Below are 24224 nucleotides of genomic sequence, written 5' to 3' on the forward strand. Positions count from 1 at the left end.
GGGAGCTTGAAAATTTGGCTGAATGATGTAACAACAACAGCCTCTCACTCAATGTCAGTAAGACCAAGAAACTGATAGTAGACTTCGGGAGAGGGAAACCAGAGGTCCATGAGCCAGCAACGATTGGAAGATCAAAGGTGGAGAGAGTCAGTAACTTTAAATTCCTGGGTGTCATTATCTCAGAGGACCTATCCTGGACCCATCATATAAATATTATCTCTAAAAAAAGGACAACAGTGCCTCTACTTCCTCAAGAATCTATGGAACTTCGGCATGTCATCAAAAATCTTGGCATACATCTATAGATGTATTGTGGAGAGTGTGCTGTCTAGCTGCATTCTGGTCTGGGTTGGGAGCACCAAAGTCTTATTCCTTTAGTAAGCTCATTTCTTGTAATTTCTTCTTGTTACTTTCACTGAGTGCATATATTGCAACATATCAGCTTAGCACTCTGGGATTGTCTACTCCATTTTATCACATAAAATGGTTACAAAACATATAAAATTTAATACATATTTCCACAATGATGATAGTGAATGTAGGACTAACTGGGATAAAAAGGGGAAACATGCTCTGAGTTGGAGGAGGTAGTGAGGTATTTATTGAATACTTTGCTTCAGTATTCATCAGTGAAAGGGACCATGGAAAACAGACTAATATGCCGGAATATGTCGAGGCTAAGAAAGAGGATATTCTGGAGTTTTTGAAAAAACACTAGGATGGATAAATCCTTGGAGCCAGGTGGGATATGCCTTAGGTTACCATGGGAAGTGAGGGAAGAGGTTGCTGCACATTTGGTGATGATCTCTGTGTCCTTACTGGCCGCAGGAGTAGTACCAGGAGATTGAAAGATGACAAATGTTAACCCTTTGTTCAAGAAAGGTAATGCAGATAATCCTGGGAATTATGATCTTACATAAATGGTAGACAAACTACTGGAGTGGATTTCCAGAGACAGCCATGATAAGCAGTTAGAGTAGCATTGTCTGATTTTTGATTGTCAGCATGGCTTTGTAGGAGATAGGTTGTCCCTAACAAGCCTGATTGACTTTTTCAAGGAAGTGACCAAACAAATAGATGAAGGAGGATAGTGGATGTGGTGTAAATGGATTTTATTAAGGTGTTCAACAAGCTCCCCATGATAGGCTCATTCAGAAATTCAGAAGGCTTGGGAACCAGGGAAGCTAAGCTGAGAGGACTCACAATTGGCTTCAGAGGGCTATAGTAGATGGGCTGGATTCTGCTTGGAGGTCAGTGACTAGTGTGTTCAGCAGGGACCTGTTCTGAGACCCAGCTCTTTGTGATTTTTATAAAAGACTTGAATGAGAAATTAAAAGGATGGATTAGTAAGTGTGGAGATGACATGAAGATTGGTGATGGTGTTGGATGGAGAACTGCGCTGAGAAGTAGCAGATGGAGTTCAATCTGGAAAATTGTGAAATGATACCTTTTTGGAAGGTTGAACTTGATGGCAGAATACAATGTTAATGGTCGGATTGTTAGCAGTGTGGAGGAACAGAGGATATTGGGATCTAAGACCATAAATCCCTCAAAGCTGCTGCGCAAGTTGGTAGAGTGGTTAAGGTTGAGCAAGCTCTAGCTTTTCTCTTTGGAGCAAGGGAGGATGAGGGGAAGTTTGATGGAGATTTATAAGATAATGGGCATAGAATGAGTGAACAGCCAGTGCCTTTTTCACAGAGTTGCATTGGCTAATTCAAGAGCATGTACTTTTAAGGTGAGTGGAGGAATTTAAAGGAGGGATGTCAGAGTTAGTTTTTTTTTACACAGAGGGTGGTAAGTGCCTAGAATGTACTGCCGGGGTTATTGGTTGAGGCTGATACATTAGGGACATTTAAATTACTCTCAGGCACATGGATGAAAGAAAAATGGAGGGTTATGGGCTATATAGGAGGAAAGGTTGGACTGATCTTGGAGCATATTACAAGTTGGGCACAACATCATGGGCCAAAGGCCTGTATTTCTGTACTGTTCCATATACATTGCACAACTTTTACACAATTATTCTGCTTCATTAATTTACTTTTCCTTCAGAACAAACAGCTGTTATTCACTAATCTCCAAAACCCTCTTTGACCTTGCACTAACACTCTTTTTGATACTTAATCTCTCCTGAACATAATGGAAGCCACAGACCTTCCCGTATGTTCTGTCCTCCCCTCCTGTGAATTTGAAAGCATGCCTTGTTTCTGATACTTTAATACAGTGAGTGGACAGAATCTGGTATACGGTGCTGTAGCAGAAGCAACAGCATATTCAACTGTAACATTCAAAATCACTTGGATGAGTACTGTATATGAAAGGAAAGGATTTTCAGGAGTAGGCAGAGAAGTGGACTGCTCTTTTGTAGTGCTGGCATGGATTGAACAGGCCAACTAGCGTTCTTCTGTGCTGGAACCATTTTGTAATCTTTCTTCATATTGATTAAACATCAGCTCTGTTTCCTTCTTCAGAGATGCTGCCTGGCATGTTGAATATTGCCAATGTTTACTCTTTTATTACATACATCCAACATTTGCAAAATTTTCATTTTTGAAAGAGCTTCATTATTTTGTATATACTACATAGTCTGTCCTTCGGTTTCCCTTTTGGTATCTCACTCCTGTCTTCCCTCTCCTTATCTATTTCTCCTCTCTATCTATCTTCTCTCCCCTTTCTTCAAAAGGATGTGCTAGGTGCTGTAATACAATAGCAATTTACAGTGGGCATTTAACCTACCAATGGCCATGTCTTTAGGATCCAGAGGAAGCACTAGTAGCCACCTGGAGATCATGTAAATTCCATATAGTCATCATTGAAATCAGGATTGAACCCGGTTGCTGGAACTATGAGCCCCACCACTGTTCTGCCTACACCTGATCAGTGTAACCTGGTTGTAAATTGGGAGAATTGCAGTTTTAGAGGCTGATATCCTTCTAGCTTAAATTGCTGTATCAAAATGGCTGACACAACAGATTCTGTAATGCTGGAAATCTTGAACAACACACACAAAATGCTAAAGGAACTTAGATCAGTTAGCATCTGTGGAGGGGATTAAACAGTCAATGTTTTGGGCCTGATTAAGGGGCTTGGCCTAAAATGTCAACTTTTTAATCTTCTCCACAGATGTTCTCTGACCTGCTGAGTTTCTTCGGCGTTTCTAATATGTTGATCAGAATGATTGATAAATCAAAGGCACTGACCTGGAATAAAAGCTTTGAGAGTTCAATTAACAAGTCTAAGGAGTTTGCCTCAAACCTGAATTTAATCCAAGAATACATTTTGATAATAAAAGGAAATATTCTATCATATACCGCCCTTCCTTATGGGATTATTGCAAAGTAGAGAGAAAGAGTACGGCTTGTTTTAATTACCAGTTCATTCTAATTACCTCCTCCTGCCTGCAAAAGTCTTCACTCATTTATAAGCTCTTGAGTTTTTTTTCCCTTTTTCTGGTCAATGTAATTATGCTGTCCCGCGGTATGGCTGTTCTGGGAGAAGGTGTGGACTGAGACTGCCACTCCACTGAGCAAGGGAAATTTTCTGCTCTGATTAACCCATTGTACCTGGCTTGTTCCAAATTGTGTCGGGCACGTGGCCAAGTGGTTAAAGATAATTGCTATTTCGATTTTACAGATCATTCTTGCATTGACAACTTTCAACTTGCCACTTTCTTGGCTATTTTTTGGTGGAGATTCCCGGCTCTATAGAAGGTAAGAGTGTACTTCTGATGTTCTGAATCCTACATTCCCAGTGTAAAGCTTTGCTCTGTAAATTTTCCACATCTACAAATTAAAGTTGAGTTTCTGCAAGTAAATAGATTAATTGTGAACATTACATGTAAATTGTGGGATTTGAATGAATCATGCAATTATGGTCAAAGCTAGCAATTTGATACTTATTGCCCACCCCGAAACGATGTTGACCTGGAGATGAGTGACATACAATAAAGATACTCCCATTGTACGTTTGCTAGAATTGAATCATAATAATATTGTGGCACAGAAGGAGGTCATTTGACATATTGAGTCTGTTAAGAGAGGAGATCCAGGATTTAATCTCAGTAATAATGAGAGAATGGTGATATATAGCCATTATGGTATGATACTGCTTTGATGTTATTTGCAAGTTTTCTACATCTAAATAACAGTGACTGTATGTTTCTGACATGCTGTTAGTAGCATTCAGCACAATATTATTTAAATAAGGTAAAGCTTTTCTGAGAGCACATTTGGTATGAAATGCAGATGAAGGCAGATTACTATCTGAATGGTGTCAAGTTAGGAAAAGGGGAAATACAACGAGATCTGGGTGTCCTTGTTCATCAGTCACTGAAAGTAAGCATGCAGGTACAGCAGGCAGTGAAGAAAGCTAATGGCATGCTGGCCTTCATAACAAGGGGAGTTGAGTATAGACAATAGACAATAGGTGCAGGAGTAGGCCATTCAGCCCTTCAAGCCAGCACCACCATTCACTGTGATCATGGCTGATCATCCACAATCAGTACCCTTTTCCTGCCTTCTCCCTGTATCCCTTCACTCCGCTATCTTTAAGAGCTCTATCTAACTCTTTCTTGAAAGAATCCAGAGAATTGGCTTCTGCACTTGTACAGGGCCCTGATGAGACCACACCTGGAGTATTGTGTATAGTTTTGGTCTCCAAATTTGAGGAAGGACATTCTAGCTATTGAGGGAGTGCGGCGTAGGTTCACGAGGTTAATTCCCGGGATGGCGAGACTGTCATACGTTGAAAGATTGGAGCGACTGGGGTTGTATACACTGGAATTTAGAAGGATGAAAGGGGATCTGATTGAGACATAGAAGGTTATTAAGGGATTGGACACGCTAGAGGCAGGAAACATATTCCCGATGTTGGGGGAGTCCAGAACCAGAGGCCACAGTTTAAGAATAAGGGGTAGACAATTTAGAACGGAGTTGAGGAAAAACTTTTTTACCCAGAGGGTTGTGGTTCTGTGGAATGCTCTGCCTCAGAAGGCAGTGGAGGCCAATTCTCTGGATTCTTTCAAGAAAGAGTTACATAGAGCTCTGAAAGATAGTGGAGTGAAGGGATACGGGGAGAAGGCAGGAAAAGGGTACTGATTGTGGATGATCAGCCATGATCACAGTGAATGGTGGTGCTGGCTCGAAGGGCTGAATGGCCTACTCCTGCACCTATTGTCTATTGTCTATTGAAATAAGATTGTATCCTATTACAAGCCTCAAAGTGGAGGAGAAATTTACTTCTGAGTGGCATCAAGTCTGCGAAATGCATTGTCTGATGTTGGTTCCACTTACTGCACATGACTCTGAGTATTATTTATCGCCTATCAAAATGATGTAACTAACACTACACAATCTTCTAACAGTATATTCCAAAAGGTGGGAGGTGTATGGAATGTGATGAGGGTGAAATCAGAGATTTTGCTTTGCACCATTGAGCAATTCACTCTTTTAAGTCTGCTCCTGCATAAGTAATTACTATTGAACTTTCTCAAAGGTGACTGCAGGTGCGAGGAAAGGAAGATCATGTCATCAAGTGATAGTGTGAAAAATGCTGGTCTCTCATTCTATGCGACATTCACAGGGATCTCCATTGATTGTGGCAATGTGCATTATCCTGCTCATACCTCCTCACATTAAGCATATTTTAGCTAAAGAGGTGGTTGAGAAAAGGGCTCTGATGATGACTTTCCCTCTGGCAGATAGCAGGGAGATCCTTCCGTTAAATACCAAGATCAGATTTGCTTTCTATATTGAAAAAGGTCATAATTACAGCATCATTAAATTACCCCTGCATACTCTCATCTTTCCGGCTGAGGAAGATAAAATTGTAAATTTCTGACTCTAGTTCCTCACTGTCAAGTTTAGACATTCAGCAGGGATAGTTACTCCTGTGGCCTTGTTAGATGGAATACAGTATGCCTTTTTATTTTCTGGTTGCATCAGAGTGGCCACAAGGGGGAATTGAGTAGTTTGTGGTAGAATGGCATCAGGAGGAGCTACACCAAAGACAGAGTCACAAAAGGCAGCTCTTCAAAGTGTTCTTCTAAATGGTATTACTTTCCTCTCTATTTGTCAGTTCATCTCTTTTCTTGACCTTCAGTGTTTCTGCCGTACTTTGTCTAAATAGTACTGAAGAATCTTTGTCATCATTGTTAGTGGTTTGCCAGAATTCTAAAGCCGCTTCCAGTTCTTTGGGTCTTAGGTTTTCTGCTACTCAAGTGCTTCTAGTCATAGTCATAGTCATACTTTATTGATCCCGGGGGAAACTGGTTTTCGTTACAGTTGCACCATAAAAACTAAATAGTAATAAAACCATAAATAGTTAAATAGTAATATGTAAATTATGCCAGGAAATAAGTCCAGGACCAGCCTATTGGCTCAGGGTGTCTGACCCTCCAAGGGAGGAGTTGTAAAGTTTGATGGCCACAGGCAGGAATGACTTCCTATGACGCTCTGTGCTGCATCTGGGGGGAATGAGTCTCTGGCTGAATGTACTCCTGTGCCCACCCAGTACATTATGTAGTGGATGGGAGACATTGTCCAAGATGGCATGCAACTTGGACAGCATCCTCTTTTCAGACACCACCGTCAGAGAGTCCAGTTCCATCCCCACAACATCACTGGCCTTACGAATGAGTTTGTTGATTCTGTTGGTGGCTGCTACCCTCAGCCTGCTGCCCCAGCACACAACAGCAAACATGATAGCACAGGCCACCACAGACTCGTAGAATATCCTCAGCATCGTCCGGCAGATGTTAAAGGACCTCAGTCTCCTCAGGAAATAGAGACGGCTCTGACCCTTCTTGTAGACAGCCTCAGTGTCCTTTGACCAGTACAGTTTATTGTCAATTCGTATCCCCAGGTATTTGTAATCCTCCACCATGTCCACACTGACCCCCGGATGGAAACAGGTGTCACCGGTACCTTAGCTCTCCTCACCAGCTCCTTAGTCTTTTTCATATTAAGCTGCAGATAATTCTGCTCACACCATGTGACATAGTTTCCTACCGTAGCCCTGTACTCAGCCTCATCTCCCTTGCTGATGCATCCAACTATGGCAGCGTCATCAGAAAACTTCTGAAGGTGACAAGACTCTGTGCAGTAGTTGAAGTCCGAGGTGTAAATGGTGAAGAGAAAGGGAGACAAGACAGTCCCTTGTGGAGCCCCAGTGCTACTGATCACTCTGTCGGACACACAGTGTTGCAAGCACACGTACTGTGGTCTGCCAGTCAAGTAATCAAGAATCCATGATACCAGGGAAGCATCCACCTGCATCGCTGTCAGCTTCTCCCCCAGCAGAGCAGGGTGGATGGTGTTGAACGCACTGGAGAAGTCAAAAAACATGACCCTCACAGTGCTCGCTGGCTTGTCCAGGTGGGCGTAGACACAGTTCAGCAGGAAGACGATGGCATCCTCAACTCCTAGTCGGGGCTTGTAGGCAAACTGTTCTAATACTGTTCCCTTGAAATGTGGTTTCATCAGTCACTTCGATTAAACACAATTAGCAAATATGCAAATTATATTCAACTGGAAGAAAAACTAAGAACCAAAAAAGTCTATTTGTTTTTCACTTTTTTAAAAACCTAAAATTTTGTTGTCTTTTGAATTGCAGTGAGGATTATGGGAAAACATTTACTGATATCTCAAGTATACTCAGGCACTGTTATATAAGGAAAGAATTTGGAATTAGTGTAGGACCGGAGCATTCAGAGAAGGTGAGATTTCCAAAGTAAGATTTTTCTTCCGCTCCTCCCACTTTCTCCAGACTTGAGGGGTAGCCGCACGCATTCTTATGGGCCTCAGCTATGTCTTACTATTGATGCTGCCCCCACGCACATCTCCTCCATTCCCCATGCATCCATGCTTACCCCATCATCCTGCTGCCTTAATAGTAACAGAGTTCTTCTTGTCCTCACCAACGACCCCATAAGTCTCTGCATCCAACACATTATCTCCGCAACTTCTGCCATCTCCAAAGGAATCCTACCAGTAAATATATCAATTGCCCTCTCCCTCTCCCCCTCCTCTTTTTCTCCCCACTCTCCGCAGGGATCCCTTACCCAATCATCCCTCGCCACTCATCTCCCACCCGGCACTTATCCCTGTAAGTGGCCCAATTGCTACACTTGTGCACATGCCTCCTCCCTCACCTCCATTCAGGGACCCATACAGTCCTTCCAGGTGAGGCAACACTTTATCTGCAAATTTTCTGGGGTCATCTATTGTGTCCAGTACTTCAATATGTCCCAATGTGGTCTCCATATGGTGAGACCTGTCATAAATTAAGTCCTGAAGAAGGGACCTGGTCTGAAACTTCGTTGAGCACCTTCGTTCCATCCGCCAAAAGTGGAACTTCCGGTGGCCAAATATTTTAAATCCAATTCCCATTCTAACATGTCGGTCCATGGCCTCCTCTTGTGCCAAGATGAAGCCGCCCATGGTGGAGGAGAAACATGCTATGTTCCATCAAGGTATCATCCAACCCTGATGGCATGAATACCGATTTCTCCTTCCAGTTTTAAAATAAATAATGCCCCTCTGCCTCCTTCTATTCCCCACTCTGGCCTCTTGCCTCTTCACACCTATCTATTGCCTCCCTCTGGGTCCCCTCCTCCTTCCCTTTCTCCTTTGGTCCACTCTCCTCTCCTTATCAGGTTCCTTCCTCTCCAGCTTTTCACCTTTCCTACCCACCTGACTTTATCTCCCCCCACTTTTCATTCTAGCATCTTCCCCCTTCCTTTCCAGTCCCGAGGAAGGGACCTGGCCTAAAACATTGACTGTTTATTCCTTTCCATAGATGTTGCCTGACCTGCTGAGTTCCTCCAGCATTTTGTGTCTGTTGCTCTGGATTTCCAGCATCTGCAAGACTTTTTTGTGTTTATTATTTTTCTAAAATGTATTAGTTCATATTCATTACAAATATCTAGGCAGATATTAATAAAGTACTCCTTTTCTGTGAACCAATAGGTGATTCTGATAGCAGATGAATCAAGACAAGCAAGTCAAGGTAGCATAATATTGCAGTCATCTGATTCTGGTCGGTCATTTCATTACCTCAGTCTACCCTTCCACCCTAGCCGGCCGATGATATATCACTCCACCAATTCAGATTACCTGCTGGCATACAGCACTGATGTAAGTAAGACAAAAATAGATTTTTAAAATGTTTATCCTGCTCCACTGTGGCTGCCTGTAAGGGGAAATATTTCTGAAGTGTTTTATTGGAACATTTGGAATCAACTCTCACTTTATCTTCTTTTTCATCTGCTACAGCATGATCTTTGGTTTTCTCAAAAGTTTGGTGATGCATGGAAAAGAATCCATCAGTTTGTCTATACATTTTCATGGTAAGTTGTAACTTACTTTAATACAGTGGATTCCAGTTAATTGGGACACATGGGATAAGTACATTTTGGCCCAATTAAGTGGCTGCCACAATTAGCTGAAGTTTCCTGGAAATAGTTAAAAGGTATTATGAGAGACAAACTACCATTTAACTGAGTAAGAAAACATGAATTTGAATAAAATACAGAACAAATTAAAACACTACCAAAATTACTGCAGTACTATAAAGCTGTGCATTAGTTTGTCATTGCTCTTTGAACACAAACACACACACATGATGCTATTTAAAAACTGTTTGCTGTAAATATGGTGTAGTATTTAACAACACGTGACATGCGCGTTGACTGCCACTACTTAGAAACTGTTCAGCAATAGTCTCCTGTCCCAATTAAGCAGCACAGTGTCCCAAATAACTGAAGGGAATCTAGGCTACTTTCTCTGTTTGTTTTTGTTCTTTAAGAGTTTTCCCAGATAAGTAGCTGCCCTGACTAACGGATAGACCAAATAACTGGAATTCACTGTATTTGCAATCCACTGTACATTAATGATTTGAAATATGTTTTATAGCAACAGTTTATAAAACTTCACGAAACTGCAAAATTTGAAACATTTTGTTATTGTGCAAAAGAAAAAAAATCATTACAGTAGCAGGTGAATTATGTTATTATATAGATTTTCCCTCCAACCATCCTTTCTTTTAACCATGCTATCTTTTTTCTTCTGATTGGCCATTATGACTGTGCAAACCTGATTGACAGGAAAAGACTAGCTGGTCCATTAAATTGTGCTCATTCCAAAGACATGCTGGTTTGTAGGTAAATTGGCTGATGTAAATCACTGAAGTGGAGGTAGGTGGTTGGAGTATTTAGGTTGTGGGTGAGGGATGTGTGTGAGTGAGAGAGAGAGAGAAAGAGAGATTAGCTTACAGGTAAAGAAGTGGGGGAATGTGATTATTTTGAAAATCAACATAGACTCGGTGGGATCATATCCTTCTTTGTAATAACTAAATATCAAATAGGAAATAGTTTCCATGTCTGACAGCCAAATTTTGTGACATAAGATTACCAATATTAAACAAATCATCTGCTTTTTACATATAATATTAACTCTGGTATCCAGCAGTATATAGAATCCCATTGGACGTCTCTCTATGTGGAACTGGGGGTGGAGAGAGCAGTGTCGTGGAACTGGTTTTTAAGTTGGTTCACGGACTCCCAGGTTGCCTGCCATTTTTGTGTCCTAGAGGAGTCAGTGCTTTATGTTTATGCCAATGTGAGAGATTGCTACCCCTGTTTGAGTATTTGAAGAGTCTGCTTCTTAAGTTCTGTTTGCCCTTCAGCCCCACTTTCCTGATGTTTGGGCACTTTGTGCAGAAGGTGGCAAGTTGGTCAAAGGACCCCCTTGTTGGTCTTCTACTGGGCCTCGCCAAGCTGGTCATTCATTGTATGGGCAATGGGCCTGGGGGTTTCCACTCAAACTGACTGCCTTTCACCTTTTTTGAGATTGAATCTGTGTCTACGTGTCCCTGGGGAGAGAGCACACAATGTCCATCGGCTCTCTGGAAACCTTCTGGGACCAGTGGCACCACAAGAGTTGAAATGCATGCGGGACAAGTTTTTAAATATTTTCATTTTATGTTTTAACTTAATGTATATTTGTAAATAATTGAGCAAAATGTAAATATTATAAACAAATCTTTTTAAAAAAAACATTACATGGAAATGTGATCTTACTTTCCTTCTTATTTCCCCAATCAATTTGTCCCAGACCACCATACCAGGACTTTGTAGTCAGCAAAAGGACATTATTGGTTCATGCATGATTTTGAAAAGAAATTTAAAGTCATCTGATGTTACAACAATCCTTACAGCAATTACTTTCAGGAATGACAAGGAAAATTTTCACAGGGAAAGACTTGCCATGATCATTCTGTGTGTGTTACTGCATGTTATGCTGCTGGCATTTGGGGCAGCAATGAAGATTCTCATCTCTGGTGGTGTTTAGTAGCTTCCTTTCAGTTTTCACTACTCTGTAATGCAAGTCCTGGGTGGAGTCTCAGGAATACCATTGCACTAAGATGTAGAAAGGTTCTTCATTGCTTTTTCCATTACAATTTTGTTTTACCAGTCAGGATTGTTAGCCCTGAGCTGAACCCCCTAACCTGCAGAACTGGTAGACCACTCGTAGTCTGGCCCCTTCCCTTTGACCTGTTTGGCATAGGTGACCCTACCAAGAGCCGAAGCATAAAGCCCTAATTCCAGCCAACATAGCTCTTCAGGTCACTGAGGCACACAAGCCTCCAAACCATGACAAGGTTGTGGTCCTCTTCGAGATGATAATTTTGATCTCAAGTTAAATCACACTGACAACTCAGGCTGTCAAACCTAGATAGAAGATAAAAAATGAAGGGTTAAAGGAAAACGAAATGAGTGAGGAAAGATGAGATGGGGGGGAGGGTTAGTGAGGGGGGTACCAAGGTGGTATGGTCAATTAAAGGAGGAAGTTGGGGAAAAGAGGAGGAAAAGGGAAGTAGATGGGGAGCAGAAGTAGACATGGGAAGAAGGGGTGGTGGTAGGCAGGAGGTATGGTGTTGCCAATGTTCCAACATTGGTTAACACATTCTGAATTTAAGTGGAAAATTGGTCGTCCCTTCTATAAGGGAATTCCTTTGTCACGTGTAATTTCCCTCATGTATATTTAAGTCACAGACTGATCCCTAACAAAATTATTATGGAATTTTGCTTGGCTTGGAATCACTATCTAAAGATTTGCCAGGCCGATCAATAAGCTCCAGAATTCAAAATAAATTGGAACTCATTTGGGAGTGATATTCCCAACATGAACTTCATGAAATACTGGAGATTAATTCTTCCTGCTCAGTTGAAATATGCCCACCCATAGCTTCATCCTTATTAAATACAGCACTGGCAACTCTATGAAAAGATTTAAAAAATTCAAACACAAGAAACATAAAAATACTGAAATACTGGAAATGCTTAGAGTGGGTCTGATAATGTCTGCAGAGAGACAAATGCTTAGCATTTCTAATTAATAATTTTTCTTTAAAACTAAATGAGGAAAAGGAACTTAAAATGCAGTAAAGAGTGAGAGAGGGAGAAAGGAAGAGGAGAAAAGTGAAGTTTGTGATTAGGAGGCCAAGAAAGACAGTGTGTCACATGTGGTGGTGGAGCCAACAGTAAAAAATTATTTCTCAGAGTTGCTCTGTCTGAAGGTGGTATAGGTAGAAGATAAATAAGGAAAGTGCTGAAATTTCAGCACTTCTAAATTTCCAAAACAATAGTAAATTTATGCAAATTTAAAAGAAATTGCTGGAAAGACTCAACAGATCACACAGCAGCTGTAGAGAGAGAAAAATAGAATCGCTACGGAGTTGATATTTCATGAAACTGCCCATCATGAAATGATCAAGCTGAAATAATGTGTCTATTTTGAGAATATGATGTGAGATTCAAGAATATGCTCAACCTGTCTTCGAAATGCAACATCCTCTGACTTTTACAATATCTGTCTCATGACCACTTAAAGTCTAGAAGAAATATTCTGGATGGTTATGAGGACTTTGGGGCTTTGCATCTGAAGTCCTGCATAAGTAGTAGAAGAAGAGCAGATCACCTCATAAGCTACCATCACTTTGACCATCACTTGCCCCATCTGTAGAAGAATCTATGTTTTTCATAATGGCTTCATCTGCTACATCAGAATCCACAGAATCAGAGGGAGGCAAGTCATCCTTAATCCTGAGGGACTGCCTGGGAAGAAGAATCCATTGCATTAATTCTCCACTCCAAACTGATCTCTCACTCTCTTTTGTTTCCTACACTGTTCCAACAAGTCCTAAAGATTTGGTATATTATAATAATTAAGGCTCAACACTGAATTCCATCAATTCTGATTATTAGCCTTTCCAGCTTGTGTCCATTTTGATGAAAAGTAATCTGTAAAAGTAATCATGACCTGTAGTGCTATATTTTTGCAATCTTTACAGATACTCCTCTTAATCTTTTGGTTAAGTCTCTTTTATGTCAGCTTTCTTTTAATTGTAGGGGTGCATTTCATGGTTCCAGCATTTTTCCCTCTTGCGTCTTTCATCTTCCATGTTTCCCTCAGAGTACTCATAGGAGCTTCATATATCAAGCCTTCTCCACTGTCTCTCAGCTGACATCATCAACATTTTGATCTCTGTTGATTTCCACCCCTCTTAAAACATGTTTCATGTCGGTTTTCATTGGCAACCCTATATGGCCAAATCGTGCCAACCTCTTCTCCTTCTATAGTTTGAAATACTTTTCTTTCTTTTTAAATCTTTTTATTAATTATTATTGAAAATCAACAACAGAGAAAAATACATCAAAATAATCAAGACAACATATCCATATGTAGAATAAGAGTTAAACTATCAACCAAGCTGAACAGTATATCAATAATAATAAAAAAACAAAATATTAAAGCTTTTTTATGGAAAAAAGAAAGAAGGAAAAAAAGAACCTCTACTAACTAAAACAGGAAAAAACCCCTAATAATAAAAAAAAAGGAAAAAAACCCATTTGGAGCACAAACCCGGAGCTAAACGCCATACAAGCTTCCATTTAAAAAAAAGACATCAATCCGCCAACCACATCCATATACCCAAGCATCAGAAAAGGACCATCTTTATTAACTCAAATCAAATGATAATAACAGGCAAAAGAACCCCACCTTTTCTCAAAGTCAAATCTAGGATCAAAAGTTCGACTTCTAATTTTTTCCAAATTAAGACATAACATCACCTGAAAGAACCACTGTATCAAAGTGGGAGCAGAGGCATCTTTCCATTCTAATAAAATAGCCCTTGAAATACTTAAAAACAGTTTGGATAAACAATGTCTAAAAAATTGTCTTCCTCGACCCCCTGGGGCAATTTAGGCTCTGTGATTATGTAGGAACAGAACTTGGCTATTCAGCCCCTCAAGCCATGAAAGTAAATTATGTCTGATCTGCACTTCGCCTTCATTCATTTAGCTTCCTCAAAATTCTAACACAACATATTTCAATGTTTCACGAGGATAAATCTTGCTGTGTTTTTCATACATATTGAATTAATTTGACACATGGAGCTCATAATCGCAGTGGCAAACAAACGCTAACTATTTTGTGACTGGATTTTGTAGTACTGTTGCAAGATATTGTATTTTTTAAAATTCAGAGACTTATGATCATTTCTCATGACCTTCTTTGTTTTTAGGGGACCAGGAAGCACCATCTTTTTCTCAACTCATCCTAACGGCCTTTGTAAGTTAACTGAATTTTTTTTTACAAACGTTTAAGATAGATCTGGAGTAGGATTTGACCTTTTAATCTCTCCATCTTTCTCTTTCCCCTGTCCCATTCTATCCCTGTTGTACAGATCCATCTATTGTTGGCGATGCATATTGCAGTGATATTGGGTCAAATGAACTGCTTCCAGTTACCGTAACTGGTAGTGAATCAGCAGCTGATTTTTATATCCATTCAAGCCAAAAAAAACTAACACTGAGTGGACTGAAATATCACTGCTGATTTGCTCATGTGTATTACCACTCACATCTGATTTCACCCCAACTGACTCTTCAGTTAGATTCTTGTATTTGGACAATCTGCTTAATGTCTGCAACTTAAGTCAGCAAGAGTAAGGGAAAGTGACAGAAGATTGATGAGCAAACTTAATAAAAAGAATAAGGCATAGGAGGCCGAGCAGAAACCCCGTTCACTGGGGCATAACTTTGGAGAGGTTTTTTACAAATCTCAGAACGCATCCTTTCTAATGCAGAAGTTGTACTGACTTTGTTCACATACTTGTGAACCAAAAAATGTGTTGAAGCACCCAGCTGGTTTAACAGCTTCCTCCAGAGCACAAAGAACAGCTAGGCAGTTTCTAAGTTCTGCAGCAGAAACTCAAACGACAAGAAGAAAGCTGACTGCCACAGTGACTTGTAGTGTACATTCTGCATCTGTACTGTACTCTGCATAGGGAGGGTAACATAATAATCTGTCGTAAGGAGAGACAATGTTGAAGGATCACTAGGGGGAGGGTAGGTTCACTGAAGGAATTTGTGCTTGGAGTCAGAGCAAGTGGCTGAGGTACCAAATAAGTACTTTGTGTCAGTATTTACGAAGGAGAATTCATTTGAAGGGTAGTGAAGGCAGAGCAGGGCATGCTACTGTACTGGGACATATTGATATCAAGGAGGAGGTAATTCTGCTTTTCCTGAAAAGCACTGTAGTCCCCTGGTAGGCCTCAGGCTCGCTCAGCTCACTTTCGTCTAGGGGGGAGCAGCCTTCGGCCCCGCCAAACTGGGTAATCAAGTTTGTGTAGATGCTGTGTGATGTACCCCACCCCGCCAAATAACAGACAGTACACCATATGCGATTCACAGAATACAATTTATAGATCTTACTGGAACTATGTAATTAATAGAGATACAATACAAAAGGAAAAGTAAAAGGCGCCAAACTTATCAGAGTTCAACCACTTCGTGCACAACTGTTGGAGCTCAATTAACGGGGTCCTCTTCCCACCGTGTGATCTCCTCCGACCTCCTCGACCTGCCGCCTGGGTCCAACCACGGTGGTCAACCAGACGCTCCACACGAGTCTGTCCTCATCTCCTCTCCTGGCCGAAGACCCTGGGCCTTGGACTTCTGCATGGGGTCTGTTCCGTCACCCAGCTTACAGCATCGCGACTCCTCTCTCTGTCCCCATCGCACCTTCTGCCCCAAAGCCCGCGAAAACAATAGCTTACAGACACACAGGAAAGAATAACATCTATCCCAATTGGTTAGCAAATGAATACAATTCTCGTTATCAGTAATTATAAACCCAAAACAAGCTGCGAGGGAGAGAACCACTGTCTCAGCAGTTAACATCACAGAAAAGCCATTTTATTTTAACATAACAAAGAAGCCATTTTATTCACCTTAGCAGTAACGTAAAGGAAGAAACCCCTTACAGCATTAAAGTGGATAAGTCCCCATAGCCTAATGGCATATATAGCAGTGTATTGAAAGAAGCAAGAGAGGAGATTGCTGGGGCTTTGACAAAGTTCTTTGTGTCCACACTGGCAATAAGTAAGGTCCTAGAAGATTGGAGAGTAGCAAATGCTGTGCTTCTTTTCAAGAAAAGAAATTGTATAATCCCGCTAATTATAAACCAGTGAGCCTCAGGTCAATGGTAGGGAAGCTCCTGGGTAGGTGACTGAGAAATAGGATTCATGCATATTTTGAAAGATATGATGGGCTTTGTGCAGGGCAAGTCATGCCTTAAAAACATGACCAAAGTTTTTAAACGTCTCTCTGTTTCCTCAACACTACCCGCTCCTTCCTCATATCTTTGTATCATCAGCGAATTTAGCCAGAAATCCATTAATCCCATAGTCCAGATCAATGACGTACATCGTAAAAAGCACCGACCCCTGTGGAATCCATTGGTAATAATGACAGCCAGCCAGAATAGGATCCCTTTATTCCCACTCTCTATTTTCTGCCGGATCAGCCAATGCTCCACCCATCCAGGTCCAGAGTTCACTAAAAATGGCTACACAAATGGATAAGACGGTAAAGAAGGAGAATTGGAGCGGGGGGAAGTTTAGTACAAGCATAAGGAAGTCATGCTGCAGCTGTATAAAACCTGTCAGACCACACTTGGAGTATTGCATTCAGTTCTGGTCATCCTATTTTAGTAAAGGACTTTGATCACTTTGCACTATATGAATTTTTCGTTCAATTTGTGTTCTTTCTTATAAAAATAGTGCATGAGTTTTTTTGTGAGTGCTGCGTTGTGACACTATGTGGTTGGGATGTTGCTCTAAGTAACTTTCTCATTGCATCTGTGCATACATGGGCTTATGCATATGGCAATCAACTCAACTTTTTACAGTTTGACTATTTGCCTGAATATCATCCTCCTTCTTTCAACTCTTGCATTAGCACTTTTACTTTTCTTGTCAGGCAATCAGCAGATTTGCTCTGATTCACTCTGAGATGAAATCTACACCCAGTCCTACTAGGCTACAGATGTTTGCAATTATTCTTCAAGACTGTCTCCAGTTATTTGTACTGAGAATCAACAACTCACTGCCACTTATGTGATGGTCACGAGCAGCTTTACGTAAGAGACGTAGAACAACCAAAGGCATTTTGAAGAGAAACAAAGGAAGAATATGCAGTGTGATTAGTTCACTTTTATATGGAATATGGCATAATCTGATTCCAAATGGTGTCTATTTTGATGGTTTTTGCTTTGTACTGTGGTGAGCAGATGTTCTAATTGTCAGTGATCATCAGAAGGTAAAATGTGGACATTTCGATGAATGATGTATCCTTGTTTCACATACTGGTATTACACTAAGATGAATATTTCACAAATAGCCTGAATGGGAAGATATTAACGAACTGGCTCCCTCTCTTCCTTTTCCCTCTTTCTTCTCTTATTCCTCCACTACTTGCCATGAAGCTGAAAAAGCTTTAGATTGATTGATTACTCTCTAGCCCTCTGGAATACTGCTGCCTATTTTGGAAGTTTGTCATGTATATCTTTTGCAGGAACCATAGGATATAATATTATAGATCTCTTAATTTATCAAAAAATAAATTTACAGACATGTCATTATGAATGATGTGATAAATCAGTACAATTATGAAATCAGGCTGCATATATTATAACAGTTTTGAAGAGTGTAGGAGATTCCTCCGTGTTTTCCGTGAGTGTCGACAATGCATGCAAATCTACATATATGCTTAAAATTATATAGAAGTAAAATCTAGGAACTATTTGTGTTCCTATTTGTCAATGAAGTTTTAGAGCCTTCATTTATCTTAAAATTGTTCTGTATATGGTCCATAAAATAAAAACTTTGATTTGCTCTTAATGCTGACAGGCATATGTAACCTCACAGTGTTCAATATCATATAAGTCAATGCCTTTGGTGGTGATCAAGCTAGTAGAACAGTTGAACTATCACTAATTTTTACTTAAAAATGTACATAACATGTAATCTGTTATGAAATTTAAGTATTACTTTATTATTTTAAAATTATTTTACAGATGATGTAAATGACAAAGGAATTCTGGTGCTAAAGAGAACAATGGATTTTGGAAAAACTTGTACAACACTTCTGACAAATGTTTATTCATTTGGCTTTGCTGGCCGTTTTCTCTTTGCCTCTGTTGTCAATAACCAGGTAAAATGACTACATTTAAGGAGTAGTACTTGGACATATTGTAAGATGCAACTAGAGGATTATACATTGTTCTTCTGGTGAAGTTATAAATCTATCATCAAAGAAGGTATAGAAGAAGGTATTGAGGCTGAGTGATTGTTTTATAGGAATCGGTTGTTTGAAACAGTTGCATAAATTACTCATCTCTGCCGTGACAAGGACCAGCGTATAGAAACAAAAGAGGTGCATTTTATTTGCCGGGCATAAACTGATGTAATGTCAATGCACCCATTATCCAGAGGTCTAGATTTAGCTGTCCCATTAACTTTATTTGTGGGAACATTTTTATCCTGAATTCAAGCAACCATTTCCAGTCAACTGCTACTAAATTGCTTCTAGTCCAATAAAACTGGCTTTTGGCTTGGACTTGGATCAACACACCAATCCTTTCCTTTTGGATGGTACTTGCATTCCTTACACTCCTGTGAAACATCTTAATAACGCTGTACAAATAATTGTTGTTGTCAACAACTTGTGCATTTGTTATATATTGAAACTTTATTTGAAAGTAATTGGCTGTACTTGAAATTCAGTTATCTAACTGATAATATCTCATGAACTAATATGGAAGTGAATGCATCTGTAATTTGTTGACTTTCAAGGTGTCTTAGTCACTAAACTGCTTGCAATTGTTTCAAAAACTTGAATTTTCAAAGTAGTGGCAGTCTAAGTTTCAACTTCGAGCTGCCAGTTGAAGTTACATTTAGAAAATAAATTCCTTTCCATTTACTATTTCATGTAAATCATTTGCTCTCGATGAGCTACACTACTCGTGATTGTCAAATGTTGTTTGTAGCTTGGAAAGATAATATGCGTAACAAATTTGCATGAGTACATACAATTTATAAAAGAACAAAAATTCTAAGCATATGGAATGACCAATTTTTATTTACAGACCCAGCCTCGATCGATCTACGTGTCTACTGATCAGGGTGATTCTTGGAATAAAGCTCAACTCCCTCCTGTCAGTCATGAACAGGTACATTCAAAGTAATTCTCAAAGCCTCTTCATCTGTTCCTGCTTGTAAAATGTCTAACATTTGAAAGAATGATTTGAAAGTCAGGTTCAGGAGGTTCTTTCAGTTATCATCATTTGACAAAATCAAGTATTTTAGGTTATTAGGATAAACATGAGACAAATCCATCAACACAAGAGATTATGCAGATACTGGAAATTTTGTGCAACACACAGAAAATACTGGAGGAATCCAGCAAGTCCAGCCGTGTCTATGGAGGGGGAAAAAGCAGTTTGCATTTCAGGCCAAGACCTAATGAAGGATCTTGCTCCAAAATGTTGTCTGTTTATTCCCTTCCATAGATGCTGCCAGACTTGCTGAGTTTATCCAGCATTTTGTGTAAGTTCCACAAATCCATCAACAGTTGGTTTTAAATAATATTTTCTCAATCAGTCAAAAGGCACCCACAATGGACAAGTCATTGACTATTGCAGTAGTTTCCAGCTACAATGTATGACTGATTAAGAATTTGGGGCTGGTTTTTAGTTGCTGTTGGTAAAAATTGAAAATTTCAAACCATAATAGCATGTGACACTGAAAGAAAGGATTCAAACCAAATTGTCAACTATGATTTTCCCTCCATTGATGTTGCATGTGTGGTGCTCCATATTCCAGCATCTGCAGTCTTTTCTGTCTCTAATCTAAAAAAAAATTATATGGTAAAAGAAAAACTAAAAGTTCAGTGGGATGGTGCTTTTGTTTCAACACTGTGCATCTGAAAAATCAATTAATTTTGGAGTGGAATGCAATCTTGACCATTTTTGCTTTTAATTGCATGACCCTAGGCATTTCAGGCATGCTTGCTCTGTCAGTTGTGCACGTTGGAACTTCATTCCTGCCTAATAAACTTTTTGCAGCATCACTGTTGCTGAGAGAAGAGGACCTTTGCTGGATATTCTCAAGACGAGAAGATATTTATGCAGCATTCCCCTCCAACACTCACACACACACACACTCACACTCACACTCACACTCACACTCACTCACTCTCTCACTCACTCCCAGCATAATCAATAGATTAATTCATTTCTCCATTCAACCCTCTTGTGGACTCTCTCTTCTCTCCGGCATTCTACAAAGTGTAATTAGGGAGGGCTTAAAATGTTCCAGTTCAAGCCTACCACCCCCTAATTAGCTAAGCTCCAACATTCAATCATCCCCCATTGCAGACAAATTACACATCAACCTATACTCTGCTTTGCCTGATCTTGCTTGCTGACACTCCCTACATTATGTAGCTCCCTCTGAACTTGACATATTGTTCCTATTATTTTGTGAAGTTACTAATAGCCAGTGCTCCCAAGCAAAAAAAAATGACTAAGTGGAAGGCTTCCTCAGAGCTGACATAAGACCAATGGTCTTATGCACGAGTGTACTTATTCAGAAGCATGTGAGTTCTATTGGAGAGCAGTTTCATGAAGGTCAAAGACTGATAAATCTATCTTGCAGATAGATTTTGTGTTACTTAACAGCTACAAGTATAGATCTGTATATTTTAACAATAAATGCAGATCTATTTGAACATTTGAGATTGGCAAATGTGACATTGAACATCTAGCTCTTACATTAGAGCAATTCCTGGAGCAGATTATGGATCAAAGCTTATGCAGTTGTCTCTTGTCATTGTGTGCTTAGTGTATATAATTGCTTCTTACGTACTCTCTATGTTCTGTTTTTAGAAGTTCTTCCTCTCCCCAAGTCATTTTTGAGACTCAAAAATACATTTTATTTCATTATTTCATTTACAATTATGCAAGTAGAAGTTATGAAAGTATTTCCTTTCCATTATTATGAACTTAATATTCACAAAAACTGAAACACTCTGCAATTGAAAATAACTAATTTGGTTAGCTTTGATGAATATGATTAATTGTGAGGTTTAGTGACGGTGCCTGGCCATGTTTGAAGCACCAATGCTGACACCAATAAAGGGTCTCTGCCTGAAATGTTGACTGTTTATTCCTCTCCATAGATGCTGCCTGACCTGCTGAGTTCCACCAGCATTTAGTGTTGCTCAAGATATCCAGCATATACAGAATCTTTTGCTTACTAACTTATCCGCCCTCCCAGTGTTTTTGGTGGCATTTTGTATTCACTAGTGCCACCAGAAGGCATAATGAATTTTGCACACTCCTGCAGTTAGTACTTTAAGACATCTCCAGCAGCTTCTATGTTCTACTTCTTCCAGTTAAGGTTGTGAACCATTGTGAATAAGATATAAATAGGGCCAGAAGTAAGTCATAAAATCCCTCAGTCATGCTCATTAAAAATCAGCTAGCCATATTTTTACAATATATCTGTGAAAAAATTAGTTGTGAATAATATGCATCAGATTGAAATAGATATATCCTATGATACCTACGTGTTTCCATTCACATAACTTAATATAGGACAGTACACTGTAGAATCAGGCCTTTAGCCCACAACGTCTGTCCCAACAATGATGCTAATCCAAATTAATCCCATCTGCTGGCACATAGTCTCTACCTCTCTATTCCCTGTTTACATGCCCCTTAAACATTACTGTTGTATCTGCTTCCACCATGTGACCTGGCAGGTCATTCCAAGCACCTACCACTCTCTATGTAAAAAGGAAACCTTGCCTTGCTAAACCTACCCCTTCTTACCTTAAACCTGTGCCCTCTAGTATTTTACATTTCCTTCCAGGGAAAAGTCTCTATCTACTTTAACTATGCTTCTGATAATAATATTATGTACTTCTTCCAAATTGTCTTCCAGTCTCCAGCACTCTAGAGAAAATAATCACAATTTATTCAACCTCTGCTAATCTAATACTCAGTAATCCAAGCAACATTCTGATATCGTCTCTATATCCTTCCCGCAATACAGCAACCAGACCAGACACAGTACTCCAAATGTAGCCCAACCCAAGTTTTATACAGCTGCAACATGACTTTCCAACTTTTATACTCAACACCCCAAATGATGAAAGCAAGCATATCTTCTTTATCATCCTATCCACTTCTGTTGCCACTTTTAGGTAGTTATAGACTTGCACTACAAGACTCCTCTAAATATCAGTGCTCCTACAGATCTGGCCATTTACTGTATACTTTTCTATTGCATTTGGTCTCATACTTGTTCAGATTAAGCCACGTTTTTCAACCCACATTTCCAGCTGGTTTATAGTCTACTGAAAAACATCCTCAGTATCCTTACTCCGTGAATTTTTCTGTTATCTGCAAACATCCAAATCATTTTATCATGAACAACAGAGATCCCCACGCTGATATTTGCAGGAAAGCACTGTCACAAACCTCCAGCCAGAATTACACCCCTACGTTATTATCAATGTTGATTCCAGTCTACCAAGTATCCTTCGATTTCAGGTACCTTAATATTCTGGATACCTGACAGTTCTTTGAAGCACAATGTGCCAGGGATGGTGATTAGATCTAGGGTTTTATCTCATACTCCACTTGTATCCTTCCTTGTTCATCTTTTGACTATTTTTTGTTGTTTGTTATATTCTGTGTAATCTTCTGAAGCTGTCTTTATGCAATTATATGATAGTGAATCGGGCCCAACTAATTTTCCTTTCTTGTGGGAATATATCTCATTGCCATAACCTGTATAACACCGAAACAGGCCTTTAGTCCATTGAGTCTGCAGAACCATCAAGCATCTCACACTAATCCTGCACCACCTCAGTCTTTCAGATGTTTTGGGTAGTTACTTTTATGCTCTATAGAAAATAGTGTTGCAAAATACTACTTCTTTTCTTCTGCCAATTCCCAATTTCTATTATTAGTTCCCAAGGTTAATTACCTTATATAATGAAAGTTCACTCTGTCAGATTTTCTTTTCAAAAATTTGACACTAATTGTTACTATTTTTTTTACATATTCAGGTATTCCTTCCTTGTTCCACTCATACTTCGAATTTTCTGACATTCTATCATCTATCTTCATGCAATTAGATACTTTTTCTTTAAATATGACACTATCTTTATCTGCTTTTTATTAGTTAACCATGAGTTTTCCCCTTGGAATCTTTCTTCCTCATATAAATCTGAAAGGTCTATTTAAACATTTGCCTCCATTGACCAATCCCTTCACCTCAATTGCTTGTTCACTCTGTCTAGCTCAGCTTTCATAAACCTTTTTTTCGCCTTCAGGATGTATGTAAAATTCAATCATAGTTTAACTGCAGCAACTATTAGTTCCACAATATTAGGTCTAGTGTTTACAGTTCACATGTGGACTTTTTAAAAAACAATTGTGAAAACATTTCAGCTAGGCTTGCTTTTCAGTCTAAATCCTCCATGATCGTCACTCTAAATCTTTGGTCCATCGTTTCTGACTCCTTTGTTAAAATTTATTTCTATTTACTTAGCTAGACTTCTAACAACTTATACCTCACAATTAAGTCTCTGCTTAGTCTCCTGTGTTCCAAACAAAAGATGTTTGTATCCAATTTTTCCAACATTGTTTCAGTTCTGACAGTTGTGATCAATATTCTCTGAAACATTGCAATTACGTACACCTTTCTTGTAAAGTAGTGAGCAGAGTTGTATGTAGTGCTCAAGCAGTAGCCTAACTAGTGTTGTATACGTAACCTGCCTGATCTGGTATTCAATGAATGTACTC

At 39.6% G+C, this 24224-nt stretch overlaps 1 protein-coding gene across 1 annotated transcript in view; it reads left to right on the plus strand.

Annotated features, from left to right (window-relative positions):
• LOC134351692 (sortilin-like) overlaps positions 1-24224 on the plus strand; it is a 118147-nt gene that overhangs the window by 45942 nt on the left and 47981 nt on the right. The window contains exons 3-9 of the mRNA XM_063058203.1: positions 3634-3710; positions 7612-7714; positions 8967-9134; positions 9273-9346; positions 14587-14633; positions 18423-18559; positions 19494-19577. Of these exons, the coding sequence (XP_062914273.1) occupies positions 3634-3710; positions 7612-7714; positions 8967-9134; positions 9273-9346; positions 14587-14633; positions 18423-18559; positions 19494-19577 (690 nt within the window). The remainder of the gene's footprint in view (positions 1-3633; positions 3711-7611; positions 7715-8966; positions 9135-9272; positions 9347-14586; positions 14634-18422; positions 18560-19493; positions 19578-24224) is intronic.

This window comes from Mobula hypostoma, chromosome 9 (assembly GCF_963921235.1).
Source record: "Mobula hypostoma chromosome 9, sMobHyp1.1, whole genome shotgun sequence".
Taxonomy (NCBI): domain Eukaryota; kingdom Metazoa; phylum Chordata; class Chondrichthyes; order Myliobatiformes; family Myliobatidae; genus Mobula; species Mobula hypostoma.